The sequence below is a fragment of the Populus euphratica genome, unplaced genomic scaffold, assembly GCF_000495115.2.
Source record: "Populus euphratica unplaced genomic scaffold, PopEup_1.0 scaffold77.1, whole genome shotgun sequence".
NCBI classification, from domain to species: Eukaryota; Viridiplantae; Streptophyta; class Magnoliopsida; order Malpighiales; family Salicaceae; genus Populus; species Populus euphratica.
Genome location: NW_011499955.1, coordinates 129,561 through 143,545, shown reverse-complemented (window position 1 = coordinate 143,545; position 13,985 = coordinate 129,561). Strand labels below are relative to the sequence as shown.

At 30.9% G+C, this 13,985-nt stretch overlaps 1 protein-coding gene across 3 annotated transcripts; it reads left to right on the top strand.

Moving 5' to 3' along the window:
- The first annotated feature begins 891 nt into the window (after positions 1-891).
- LOC105138264 (Leucine-rich repeat protein kinase family protein) lies at positions 892-8,940 on the top strand. 3 transcript variants are annotated; one of them, XM_011044311.1, is made up of 15 exons: positions 892-902; positions 2,310-2,390; positions 2,539-2,694; positions 2,843-2,978; positions 3,066-3,137; positions 3,273-3,344; positions 3,521-3,592; positions 3,674-3,745; positions 3,864-3,935; positions 4,545-4,651; positions 4,750-4,923; positions 5,002-5,334; positions 6,107-6,361; positions 8,290-8,423; positions 8,535-8,940. In XM_011044311.1, exons 3-15 carry the CDS (start codon positions 2,607-2,609, stop codon positions 8,757-8,759), a joined length of 1,812 nt encoding a protein of 603 aa, XP_011042613.1. In that variant the 5' UTR covers positions 892-902; positions 2,310-2,390; positions 2,539-2,606; the 3' UTR covers positions 8,760-8,940. The 3 variants fall into 3 exon arrangements, with proteins under 3 accessions (XP_011042613.1, XP_011042612.1, XP_011042614.1); XM_011044310.1 differs by lacking the exon at positions 892-902 and having other exon boundaries at positions 2,277-2,390; XM_011044312.1 differs by lacking the exon at positions 892-902 and having other exon boundaries at positions 2,335-2,363.
- The last annotated feature ends 5,045 nt before the right edge of the window (positions 8,941-13,985 follow it).

The window sequence follows — 13,985 nt, the reverse complement described above, 5'->3', positions numbered from 1 at the left end:
CTCGCATTTGCACGTTCAGTATGGGTACTCTCTACCTCGGGCTTAACATGCTCAGAATTAACGTGCTTTTTTTCTCTCTTTTTTATTTCCTGGTAGTTTGGTGGTCGAAAATTGATTTTTATTTTTATTTTTTTTAAGAATGTGAACTCCACGAAAAATGAATTATAATAAAATGTATTACTTTTCTACATTTGATTATATTACGAGAGAAAGACTCACAATGATATTTGACTTTATAGCGGAAAATAGGTTGAAAAACAGCAATTTTCGGTTATTAATTTATAGATAATATAATTCTTTAGCTATCAACCCTGTTATCAGCCTTATTTAATATTTATTCATTAAAAAAATGATTTTGCTATGATTGGTAATGTTATAGACATTGATTTGGAACATAGTTTTCAATGTTTAAAATATGCTAAAAATCAATTACAAAATTTAAATTGCACCATGAAAATGGAAATTGTTTTCTATTATTTGAATAGAATATTTGAATATTAATAAATATATCACTTGAATGAATGTAACTTATTATTATTATTATTTATTTTACAGTCAAGGATTATTATTATTATTATGAAAACTAGGGTGAGAAGTATAATAATGAAAAAGGATATAATTTTTTTTTTGTATTATTAAGAAATAATGAACAATAAACTTCAAAATAGTTTAGTTAAGAAATCACTTACATTCTAGTTATTAACAAGTAACATGAAAAAAAAAATTTTTGTTAATTGAAATATATATTAAATTTTAAGAGTCCAGCTATGAAGAGTCAAAATTTTTTTTTGAATTGAAATATATATTAAATTTTAAGAGTCTAGCTATGAAGAGTCAAAAAAAATTTTATTATTTAAAACTGGAAAAACAACTTCTTAATAATAAAGATAATAATCAAGAAGGTAATGATATATATGTTATTTATATTTAACAGTCTAAAATAATATAAAATTTTATGAGTTATTTTTTTTTTATATAATAATTTAATTTTTTTTATCACTTATTTTGTTCTTATTTTCATTAGTTAACAAAGCATTATCATTCATTTATGAAGATTAAATGGATATCTATTTTGAAATCTTGACCTGTTTCTTTCAAGTTATGAACTCATGAGGAAATTTTGAATAGAGATTGATGAAATATATAATAATAGCTTTAAAAATATATTTACATCTCTGTTAAAATTCAGTGACCCGATCAAAATCTAGAATCCGAGCCTTTAAATCGAGTTAGGTTTAAAAACTATACATTGAAAGCTTTAAAATACTAGGTTAATTGTAATAAAAAATACTATAAATTATAATGAATTTGTACAACAAGGAACATGTTAATGCAACACAATCATTATATGACATATCTTGTTGTTTCAAGACAAAAAAAAACTAAAAAAATAAATTAGTCTTTATGGTTGAGTTTTGTGTATAATTAGATTGTATCTAACTTCAACTTCAACCTCAACCTCAGTTATAAAAATTAAAATAAACAGTCTTTTAAAGATGAATAACTCTGATGATAGCTTTCATGCTGCTAATTTTGATATTAGTCAAGGAGGATAATATATAAACCTCTTCCGTGTGCTTTTTGGCCTTAAAATTTGAATCCAATCATTTTTTTCAAGTTTATCATGTAAATTAGAGAAATAAATTTGAAGGTGATTGTTTACACAGTACAGATATATTTTATAAAAAGTTTTGATTTTTTTTAGATATTTTGGTATTTTTTAATTATTTTAATATGTAAATGACAAAAATAAATTTTTAAAAATAAAAAATATTATTTTGATATATTTTTGTATAAAAAATGTTTTAAAAAATAACCATTACTGTAATATTAAATACTAAAAAAAAGAGATGGTGAAAGGATTTCAATACTTAGGACTTGTAATTTTATAATTTTAATAATTTAAAGGGTTTTTTAAATTATTAATTAGAATATAATGATAAAACAATCTATTTTTTTTTTGGGCATATAAATTTATATACTGGAATTTTAAAAGAATAAAAATAAAGTAAAAAGAATTAAGAGATGTTATAATTTTCCCTTTAATTTTATTACAAGTACAAAAAGAGTAATGTCGGAATCCATACATGTGGTGGTAATATGTAGCGAGTGTAGAGATTTGACGTTAGCCGTGAGAGTATGGTTGGGATGCTCCTCCTGCTATCATATTATGTTTGAATTTGTTTGGACAAACGGCTACTACTGCTACTTTTTGGCGCACAACTTTCTATACCCTACCCACTTTCGAAAAGTCTGTCTTTCACTCTGCTCATAAAATATACATACCAGAGAATTGGATGGAGAGAGAGGGCCTCATACCCCTGTTTCTCTCTAGTTTTAAAATGATTACTTATCTCCACTAGTTCTATCTTTGTAATTTCAGATCTCAAGTAAGCAGCACTCTGGCTTTAGCTTACCCGCATTTATTTCTCAAGTTTCTCTTTATCTTTTCCACATTCAAAAAAGTTCTTCTTTCCCCTTCTTTTTTCTTACTTGGTACAAATTATCGTAGTTTCTGTTGTTTCACCACTTTCTCAGGTCTCTCCAGCACTCTTGCTTTGCTTCAGAGCTAGAAAGTAGAAGAAACCCTTTGTTTTGAAGGGAATATGAAAATGGTTTTGCTTCTTTGGATCTTTTCAGTGATTTCTTCTGTGACCCTTTTGAGTACTTGCTCCCTTGCTCTCTCTGAAGATGGTAAGAACAACACCATTGCTGTCCAGAAAAACCTGTTTTCATTCCTGCACTATTTTGAGCACCACTTTTGGTTTTTCTAGTTTTTTGGTCAGTTGAATGTCTAGATCTTTCTGCTATGCTGATTTAGTCTTGATTTTCCTTTTTCAAGGACTGACATTGTTAGAGATCATGAGTACATGGAATGATAGTAGAAACATCCTTACCAATTGGCAAGCTACTGATGAATCTCCCTGCAAATGGACTGGCATTTCTTGTCATCCCCAAGACCAAAGGGTCACCTCAATGTATGTCCCACTGCCCTGCTTCATATATCCAATTTTACATCCATAAACTTTTAATTTTTCCTTTTTCTTTACTTTTGTACGCTTCAGAAACTTGCCTTACATGGAATTAGGAGGGATTATATCTCCCAGCATTGGTAAACTCAGTAGATTACAAAGATTGTGAGTTAAATGCCCGCCTCCTCCTCCTCCTCCTCTTCTTTATTTATTTTTTAACTCAAAAACAAAACAGGAAATGGGTTAAAGCATTTATGCCAATTTTCCAATTTTTCCCATTAATTTCTTTTGGTGATACAGGGCGCTTCACCAGAACAGCTTACATGGAATTATTCCTTATGAAATTACTAATTGTACTGAGCTGAGGGCCATGTAAGTATGAGTATGAGATTGGGGTTTCCTCTTTCCCCATGTAAACTCAGTAGATTAGAGATTGGGGTTTCCTCTTTCCCCATGTAATGTCTTTCATTTTTTTCCACTCTCATAGGAGAATGTCTAGTAACTTTAACCTCATTTGCAATTGCAATTATTATTGATCATGTCTATAGTTACTTGATGGCTAATTATCTCCAAGGAGGAATACCAGCAGATATTGGAAACCTTTCCCACCTCACTATCCTGTAAGATCACTGATCCTCTTTCTCCTTTGTGGTTCTTAGTTTCACTATCGAGTTGTTTTGAATTTTGTTTGTTGAATTTAGGGATTTATCAAGCAATTTGCTAAAGGGTGCGATACCTTCATCTATTGGCCGCCTTACACGCTTGCGCCACCTGTATGTTCAAATAGAATTTTGGGAATTGAATTCTAGAATTTCAAAGTCTGTATTCGATGCCCTTGAATTGAAACTAGATATTGTGCTAATTTATTTATTCTCTGTCTTATCTTTTCAGGAACTTGTCTACCAACTCTTTCTCAGGTGAAATCCCTGATTTTGGATCTCTTTCTACTTTTGGGAACAATTCGTGAGTGCTCTTATCTCTATCCATAATGCTTTTAGCTTTTATTGAGGTTGTGGCAGGAAAGATGCTTCAAAAGAAAAAAAAAAGAGTTTGGTAACAACACTCAATTGTGAAAAAAGAGAATGTTTGTTGTGTCTAATTGATGCCTAGTGTTTTCATATGTTTTTATCTAAAGTATAAATTCTAGTCACATGTGAAACAGTATTGAACCACTTGATTTCTAAAATTTTAAGGGGCGGCATTCCCACATTTCTGTCTATGAGAAGGCAAGTGTGCAAGTTCCTTTTAACTGTGCGAGTCATTTGGATGTGTTTGCTTGATGTTTAAAATCACCCCTTCCATTTAACCTCTGTAGTCTGACATCCAAGTTTGGTGGAAAATAGAAGGATGTTGGTGACTGTCTGGGTCTACCATATTAATTTATTGGAAGGAATAAATGAGATGAATATTCATATTCTTCAGAATTGGAACATTAAACTGTGTGCAAAGTATGTAGTATCAGGGTCTCTATTAGTTATATAACATCAGGATGCCTCTTGAAAAGCTTCTCAACTCTTTTTTGAGGATCATCCTCTCTGTTTCTTAGTCTGCCTACTGCTCATTCATGTTTAGGTTTATTGGCAACTCGGATCTTTGTGGTAGACAAGTGCACAAGCCATGTCGAACCTCTTTGGGATTCCCTGCAGTTTTACCTCATGCAGCAAGTGATGAAGCAGCAGGCAAGTTTCATTTGAAATTTTCTGGAACCTGTTGATGTACATGTAATAATAATATTGGGACTATTTCTATTTTGATCTGAACATTGGTATTTTTTCAGTTCCTCCAAAACGATCCTCTCATTACATCAAAGGGTTGCTAATTGGTGTAATGTCAACCATGGCCATTACACTCCTTGTGCTCCTTATATTCCTTTGGATTTGCTTGGTATCAAAGAAGGAAAGAGCCGCCAAGAAATACACAGAAGTTAAAAAGCAAGTTGATCAAGAAGCAAGTAAGCTCAAAGGCTCTAAATTTTATCATTTTCTTCTGTCCTTCATTTCAAGTTACAAACCTTTTAAATTTTTGTCAGGTGCAAAGCTCATTACTTTTCATGGTGACCTGCCATATCCTTCCTGTGAGATCATTGAAAAGCTGGAGTCTCTTGATGAAGAGGATATTGTAGGTTCAGGAGGCTTTGGTACTGTCTACCGTATGGTCATGAATGATTGTGGCACATTTGCTGTTAAAAGAATTGATCGCAGTCGAGAAGGATCTGATCAAGTTTTTGAGAGGGAATTGGAGATTTTGGGGAGCATCAACCACATAAATTTGGTAAACCTGAGAGGTTACTGCAGGCTTCCAATGTCAAAGCTTCTTATCTATGATTACCTGGCCATGGGCAGTTTAGATGACTTTTTGCATGGTATACTTTCGCTATGTGGTGTTCAATATTGTGGTTTATAAGACAGTCACACACCCGCACATCTATAAAACATCTATATAGTGTTTATAGTGATTAGGGACAGAGTTGTAGTCAGCAACAAGTGTGTGATAGATTTTTCTCTTTCTTTCTTTATATATGTGTACATATATTAAGAACAAGAGAAATAGTTAGGCATTGACAACTTAGTATTATAGTAGAAAACATGGCATCAGTGCTTAATATTTCTCACTTAACTATAATATTGTAGGCAAATGTTAAATAGTAGATTAAAAGCAGCAAACATGATTCACAATGCTTTTGGGCTTTGAAATAAACACTATTGCCTAATATAGAGGCTAGGAAGTCATTGAGAAAAATCTGAAGGAACTTTTTAGAATTGCCAAGTGGCTCCTCATCAATAATGATTGTGCTTTAGTGATTTCTTGTTTAATGTTTAATTCATATTCCCAAAATAAACTGAATTTTGTCATTTGGACAACTGCGCCAACAGATCTAGGTTTTACTTCTGTGTAAGGCATTTATGACCAAATATGGTGTACAATTTGTATTGCACAATTTCTATGAGAGACTTGTTTTGTGAATCTAGACTTTGAGGTAATATCTACTTTTAACACCAGAACATGTGCGTTGTTTGGTGTTGGAATGTATGCTCAAAGATATGGTGATGGACATGTACGTCCCTATCCAAAAAATTTAGCAAGTGCTGATATGTTTTATTTTTCTTTCTTTGGTTTTATCACTATTTTTTCAGAACATGGCCAAGAAGAACGACTGTTAAACTGGAGTGCTCGTTTAAGAATAGCACTGGGTTCTGCTCGGGGGCTTGCATACTTGCACCATGACTGTTGTCCGAAGATAGTTCATCGTGACATAAAATCCAGCAATATTCTCCTTGATGAAAATTTGGAGCCCCATGTATCTGATTTTGGTCTAGCAAAACTTTTGGTAGATGAGGATGCCCATGTCACGACGGTAGTGGCTGGCACTTTTGGTTATTTGGCACCAGGTGCGAGTTCTTTTCATCATATTTCTTAAAACATCTCTGAATTGTTTATCTGGAGAGTACTTTCCTGTTGATCTGAGCTATGCCTGATATGTGGTTAGTTCATAATACATTTCTTTAAGTTTGCTCATGTGATGTGAGGTTTCCCTGCAATATGTGAAAACTTGTCCTACTGACATTAATGCTCCCTGTTCAACATGACTGTTACTTCTGTGCTCCTTGATAAACTAACTTGAAAACGTCATTTTTAAGAGATTAGGAGATCAGATTAACTGGGACTTTATGCATATGTTGATCTTTATTCCTTAATATAATAGGGATTCATTATGATTCAGGATGAAGCTAGTCCTGCAAGATTAATATTCAATTATTTAGGTTTGTTTTGCTGATCAAGTTTTTTAATAGCTTTATAAACTATATTTATTATTTAGTAAAATTTATCTGTAATTCTCTTTTACTTATTTAATTTTCATATACATATAAAATGTGGATATTGAGGTTAGATGCACTAGATTGAGAATTTTCATATTGACAGTGGTGGCAGTAGGGATTATATTTCCTTGCAATGGAATTGTGAGGCTTCAAAATTGTGAAGATCAACATGATCTAGTAACTTGGTGTGGTCCATAATTCATGCTGACATTTTTACCAGTTTTCCATGGGACCATGGCAACTCTTCGTTTCTCTGCATTGCATTGACCTCACCACTTAATTGTACTTTTATCTTGTAACTAAGCTCACTTTTATCTTGTAAAGCTGATAATGTTCATTTATGTAAACCTAGTGTCAAAGCTGGATGGAGGCAAAGGAAAATAACCAAAAGATTGACCTGACCATATTAATTTAGTTGTTTCATGTTCGATATTTATTTGTTGCGAGTCAAGTATTGCAATCTCCTTGAGGACTGTTTAACTGAATCGAATGTGTAGCCTGGTTCTTGTAGCATGTGCTTCATTTTGTGTTGGTAAACACGTAAATCATAAATTGTGAGGTGCTTTAGACAAATTCAAGAAATATATGGTTATGCAAAGCAAACTTAAATGTAGAGCAACATGAAAATGCATGGTTGCTGTGATTCCAAAGCTTTCTGAGCTGACAACTTCGCATTGAATTCTTAACTTAGTGACCATGGAGCTGCTCAAGCTGTTCGTATTGGAGAATAAACTCTTGTTGTCGTGTATGGCCACATTCAATTAACTGTTGTTGAGTACTCATGCTGCCATTTTGTGCTTCTGATTGAAAATTTGTTCAGGGGTTAAAATCCTTAAACTAAGTCAGGAAAGAGAGAGAATGGCATTAATGGAAGGTGCTAGTAGTTAAAATGACAGTTAGTATAAGGCTAACCTTGAATATTTAGTAAAACTAATTTCATCTACTATTTGTTATAACCATCAAGCATAGGGCAGAGAGAGGTAGATGATCTTAAAACTTAGAGAATTACTCATAGGAAATAAATGCTTGCAAGTGCCTGTGTTATAAATAATAAATAAGGTGTAATGGTTGTGGCCTAATTGTAGGGTGAGTAAAAAGACTGCAACTGAAGAGTAACAGAATAGGTGTTTTTAGTTTAGTGAATCCCATAATCTAGCAATTCCTTCTCACAGTTCAAATTTATGTCTGAGGCTGCTGCTCATTTTCCATTATACTGCTTATATAGACCTTTAGGCATTACTTAGAAATGTATATATCTTCAAGAACAATCCATAACTTCTGTTACTGTCATCAGTTAGAAATCTATATATCTTCAAGAACAATCCACAACTCTGTTACTGTCATTACTTGGAAATCTATGTCTTCAAGAACAATCCGTAACTGTTAACTGTCACAGTGGGAAAAATTTTCAATCCTCATAATGACCAGAATCTTTCAAATGCCATAATCCTAAGGTGCAGAGTCACTGATTGATTGTTAAAATTGACTGCTCTTAATAGAGTATCTGCAGAGTGGGATAGCTACCGAGAAATCAGATGTCTATAGCTTTGGAGTTCTCTTGCTAGAGCTTGTAACTGGAAAAAGACCAACTGATCCAGCTTTTGTAAAGAGAGGCTTAAATGTTGTTGGTTGGGTAAGCTTTCAGAAACTCTTTCTCCCGTGTTCACGTATCTGCTTTGATGTTGGCCTGAGAAGGGCAGAATTGTTCAGGTCTAACTTGTACGGATAATTTAAACTCGAACAGATGAACACCCTATTGAGAGAGAACAGGTTGGAAGATGTAGTGGATACAAGGTGCAAAGATACAGATATGGAAACTCTGGAGGTAATTCTTGAGATAGCAACAAGGTGCACCGATGCGAACCTGGATGATCGGCCAACAATGAACCAAGCATTGCAGTTACTAGAACAAGAAGTCATGTCTCCTTGCCCGAGTGATTTCTACGAGTCCCATTCAGATTATTGTTAAGTAGCATGAACTTAGGGCTACATCCACTGAATATGCACATCCATCTAGATGTATTTATTACATCCTCGGCTTTTTCATTATAGTTTGCCGCTATCTTTGGGGCATGTAAATGAAATTTAATGCAAATGTTGGATGTGATTTGTCTTGCATCTGTTAATTTGCATGGCGTCAGTTTCTTTTATCCACCAACAGACTACCAGCCATCAAGCCCGACCACAAAAATTGTGTTGCTTGGACACTGGAATGCAGGCGAAGATATGCAACAAGCTAGGTGATAAATTCTGTTGCTGCTTGTTGAAATCTTTATCGTATTCTAGACCCATTCAAATTGAGAGTATTAGAAGGGAATGAGCATTTGGGTTTAGCTATGTTTTTTTCTTGCTTCACCTCAAACTAAAAACATAGCCTAGCAATAAAATTTGTAAGTTGTCGATCTAAATCCGTGAGGTTAAATTAGATGGTAACTCGTCTATCTTTGATAACTAGACATTATAATCAGCCCTAAAATAAAGTAGTAATGATTTAAAATGACTGTAAGCTTGAAAGTTAAACATGCTAATTCTCTTCATTAATATTGTAATGGCTACCTAGGACAGTCCTATTTATTACATGGACATTCCCTTTAAAATGTTGTCCATGGCTCACGAGTACTAAAAATTAGACAAGTGATATAAATATATTTAATTTATTATTAACAAAACATATAAATTTTTTTTATAAAAAAGTCTGCACACAATCATAGCATACAAACTAAATAAATATTGAGATTATATTTAAACAAAACTATGTTAGATTACTTGTTGAAGTTTTGTTAAAGTTTTTAGAAGATATTCAATTTAAAATCTTGTTGTAAATCAGTAATTATTTTTCTTAAAATTTTTATTGTGAATTACTTGGGGTAAAATGATTTTCTTTAACGAGCTTTCTTTGACTCTAACAATTTTTTGCTTAGATATACCTTAAAATAAGGTTCAATAAACTCAAATGTTGTAATCAATATCTCTCTATATAGTTAAACCTAAATTTTAAAGTAAAAGAAAAGAATGAAAAAAGAGAAGAACTCAAAAAAAATTGTATTCATTTTAAAGTAAAAGAAAAGAATGAAAAAACAAGTCTTCAGGGAAAAGGGAAAGTAATAACAGAGAGAGAAGAACTCAAAAAAATTTGTATTCATTTGTTGCTCATCTAAAACATCTATATATAGAACTTGAAAACCAAAACATTAATACATATAATTCATGAAAGCCAATAAAATTATTTATGCTAAACATATAAAATCTTAACAACCCTAAAATATTCCTTTAAATTCCTCATAAGTTTCATGAACAAGCAATTCATGCATAGAATAGTTATGCATACATAATCTTTTTCTTTAAACAAATAACCATTAAACCTATAAATTTGTCAAATGCTGAATTCTCACATGATTTATAAACCTAGCCAAAATCATCATCACCATCATATTATAAATATTTCATATACTCAAAATCTAAATATGACACTAAGATATCCTTAAAGTGAATAATTTTCAGAGTTGAGTTATCGAATACAAGATTTGATGAAACCTTAATTTTTTTCTTTAACGATTGCTTTAATCAATTTTTTTTTTATCTAATTGGAAATAACTAGATTGCAAATAATCTTTTATTTTTTTTATATAAAAAACAAAGAAATAATATAGAAATTAAATGATAAAAGGATATAACTTGATTTTAGAGCATTGCTCTAATATACAAACCTTGTGAATATAAAAATTTGAAAACCCACAGTCCAATTGATCCATTGAGCCTAACATAATGATAACCTGTACTGAGATACCATGACTATAAAAATCAAAACCCCACCTAACACCTATAAACAAACACAAATGAGAAGTATAAAAGACACCTCAAAGCTTGGTTAATGCTTTAGAGCCTGTTTGACAGTATGGTTATGCTTGCTTTTTAAATAACTTTTCATGATAAAATGCATACCAATAATATTTTTTATTTTTTAAAAAATATTTTTGACATCAGCATATCAAAACGATTTAAAACATATTAAATTTTAGAAAAAAAAAATTTTAAAATTTTTTGGGAATGCGGTTTGCTAATAACATATTAAATTTTAGAAAAAAAAAATTTAAATTTTTTTGGGAATGCGGTTTGCATCGCGTTCCCAAACGGTGCCTTAATATGTCATAGTAGTTAATCAAAATAAGAGAATCCTCTCACAATAAAACAATAAGGTGTGATAATAATGTATTATCCAACTTGAATAAAAATAATGTCGTATAAAATAATATTTATACTTGAAATAAAAAATAAAACAAACCCCAGATGATCTAATGGGATAACATCAACCAAATTAAAATAAAGCCTAAAGTATCCCAACTAAGGCCCAAAACATGAATAATAATAAAAATAACAGTTTTGAAAAATAATGCTAAGTTTCCACATATTATGAATAATAACAAATAATTATCAAATGAAATCCTATTTTAAAAAGACCTCTGGCCGAATAGGTGCCGCCCTTTAGAATCCAAAACAAACAAGAAAATAATTTTTTCTTAGCCTCCTATGTTTCCACTTATAATAAGGAATCCTTTCATATTTTCGAATCTAAAAAACACATAGAAACATATAATCCTGTAGTTATCGAATGCTCCCTTTATGGTCGGTTATGATGCCAAAATTAATTAAGCCTAAGAAGTAGTGGATCAAACCTTTTATACATAGATTCAGTTAACTAATGTCTAATCATTACTTGTTGAAGATGTAGTTTCTTTGAAATTCATCTTGGTCTAAATATTTGTAAATAAGTGCATTGAATGTATCTTTGAGCTTATTTTCCTTTAATATTATAATTAGTGTTATAATTAGTCAAATTAGAACTTTTAATAGATTCTTTGGTGTAATTTGAATTCATTATTAATATTCCATGTTAAAGAACTAATGTTAAATCACAAAATCTAACATGGTTTTAAACTCAAATATGGGTGCACCTCACATATTTATAAATCATTTCTAACAATTCTATACTTTAATAGAAATTTTTGACTAATATAGAAACTCTAAGAATTCATAAAGACATACTAACTTGATAGATTACTATATCAGAAAATGTAGTTTTTAGCTTTGAACATTTCTTAATGAAATACTATTAGATTTACTCGCCAACTAGTGAACGAGATGTCTTAAACCATGAAAATAATACTGACATTACCAAACGATTGATGCTTTCTTCCAAATATAGGAGTGTCAAAATAATAAATAACTCGGTGAGACCGGAATCAAACCACATGGAGGTTAACTATATAATAATAATAATGATGATGGTGGTGGTGGTGGTTTAAACAGGACTTTGAGATGTAAAATTAATGTGAAGATTAAATAATGATAAATATAATTGTCAAGGTTAAAGGATTCACTAATGGTACTTCAAACAAGTATAGTATATATTCTTTTTATTCCTCAACTGGAAACCACACACAAAGGAGGTTTCAATTAGATTATAAATTGTTAATATGATTTCACTAATTATCTTATTCGAATAATGCTAAAACTTGTATATGTTGTCAGGTATTTATGAGTATAACTTATATTAACAACAAATCAAGTTCCTTTCATAGCATAGATGTCAGTTATACCATACGGTTGAGCTATGAAAGTGCCAAGTATTTGTTATACCAAGGGTTATACAACATAAATCTAAATTAATAATTTAACAAGTAAAGTGAACAACATAAATCTAAATTAAAAGTGAACAAGGGTTACATAATATAAATCTAAATTAAAAGTGAACAAGATAACAAACACAAAACATATTAGTATCAAACATTAAAGTCCATGTTGAGTTTATACTATAGTTATTCTTACACCATTAGTGTAACCTTTTCACATTGACATTATAAACTTAACTAAATATAATGAAAGAGAGAAACATAAATAAACAAGATAAGAATATAAATAAGATATAAGTTGACTAAGTAAAGGAAGGAAAATAGAATGTATAAATAAGAGATTATTGAAAGCAAAACTTAAACATTACAAAAATATAAAAAAGAGTAAGAACATGATCTTGATATAAAAACCAAGATGCCTAAATGCATGACAAATGCTTCCTTTTATAGGCCGAAGTTTGGAACTATTGATTTGATGACTAATTGTTGAGTAGATGACCACTTCTTGACTTTGGTAACAATCTTTATCTTATTGTCCGGAGAAAACATCATTGCTAATATCATAATTTAGATAGATTGTCTTCATGAAAGTTTTAGGAAATTGTCTCAGTTTTCCAACAAAAAAAATCAGTGCATTTAAACTTCTAGAACTCGAGATATAGGTTGAACACTAAACAATGTCTGGGTTGTAGGACAGATTTGGACTTCTCTTTTGATGCTAAGATTTGAATTTTTAAATGGCAGAATTGAGTCTTGGACTACATGAATGTTTTAAGCCTATGTTTTAGCTTTCTAGCCATATAAACTAAACTGAAATCCAAGATCTACAACTCCATATATGACCCAATGACTGAACAGTGTTCCAGTTTAGATTGAACTAGTATATTTTTTCCAAGCTTAGCCTTCTCTTTTTCTTCTCAATTTCAGTAGTTAAACTCATCAATCAATCATTTCATTTATGTGATAAACCTGCATTTAAGATGAATATTTACCATATATTAAAAGTATCTTATATTTATTAGATATGTTATTATAAAATATGCTCTAGTTAAGGAGTTATTGATACTTCAAATGCAAAATAATAATATAAAACCTTGATATAAATGCACTTTTAAGTATTAATCACACCCCCTAACTAGTTTATTACTAATCCTTAGTAATTAAAGCGTTAAAATATAAAAATAATTTGAAAGTTCCACAAAATATGACATTCATCATTCAACTTCTATTAATCTATCCAAATAAACAAACTCTTATTAAATTTCTATATCCAAATAACTAGTTTATTACTAGTCCTTAGTAATAAACCTTCCTTTTGTATTCAATATACCAACATATAGTTATGGGGCTTTTCTTGAAATAAAACAAAATTTTATTCTAATGTTTAAGGTTAACTTACTTGGGTTGAGATTATTATTCTTGTTTTCTGTATATATATATGTATATCTTAAAACACAGTGCATCTTTAACCCATATAACGAGCTTTAGTCTAATGACTCTTAGACCAGTTGGTTTGAGGCATTAGGTGTTGAGACACTCCTACGAGCTTAGTAACTCGGGTTGTA

Excerpts from the sequence above, each read along its gene's own strand:
- LOC105138264 (XM_011044311.1), top strand. The coding sequence starts at position 2,607 with ATGAAAATGGTTTTGCTTCTTTGGATCTTTTCAGTGATTTCTTCTGTG. Across the intron at positions 3,746-3,863 it reads CTTACACGCTTGCGCCACCT|GAACTTGTCTACCAACTCTT; the intron begins GTATGTTCAAAT and ends TTATCTTTTCAG. Across the intron at positions 4,652-4,749 it reads AGCAAGTGATGAAGCAGCAG|TTCCTCCAAAACGATCCTCT; the intron begins GCAAGTTTCATT and ends GTATTTTTTCAG.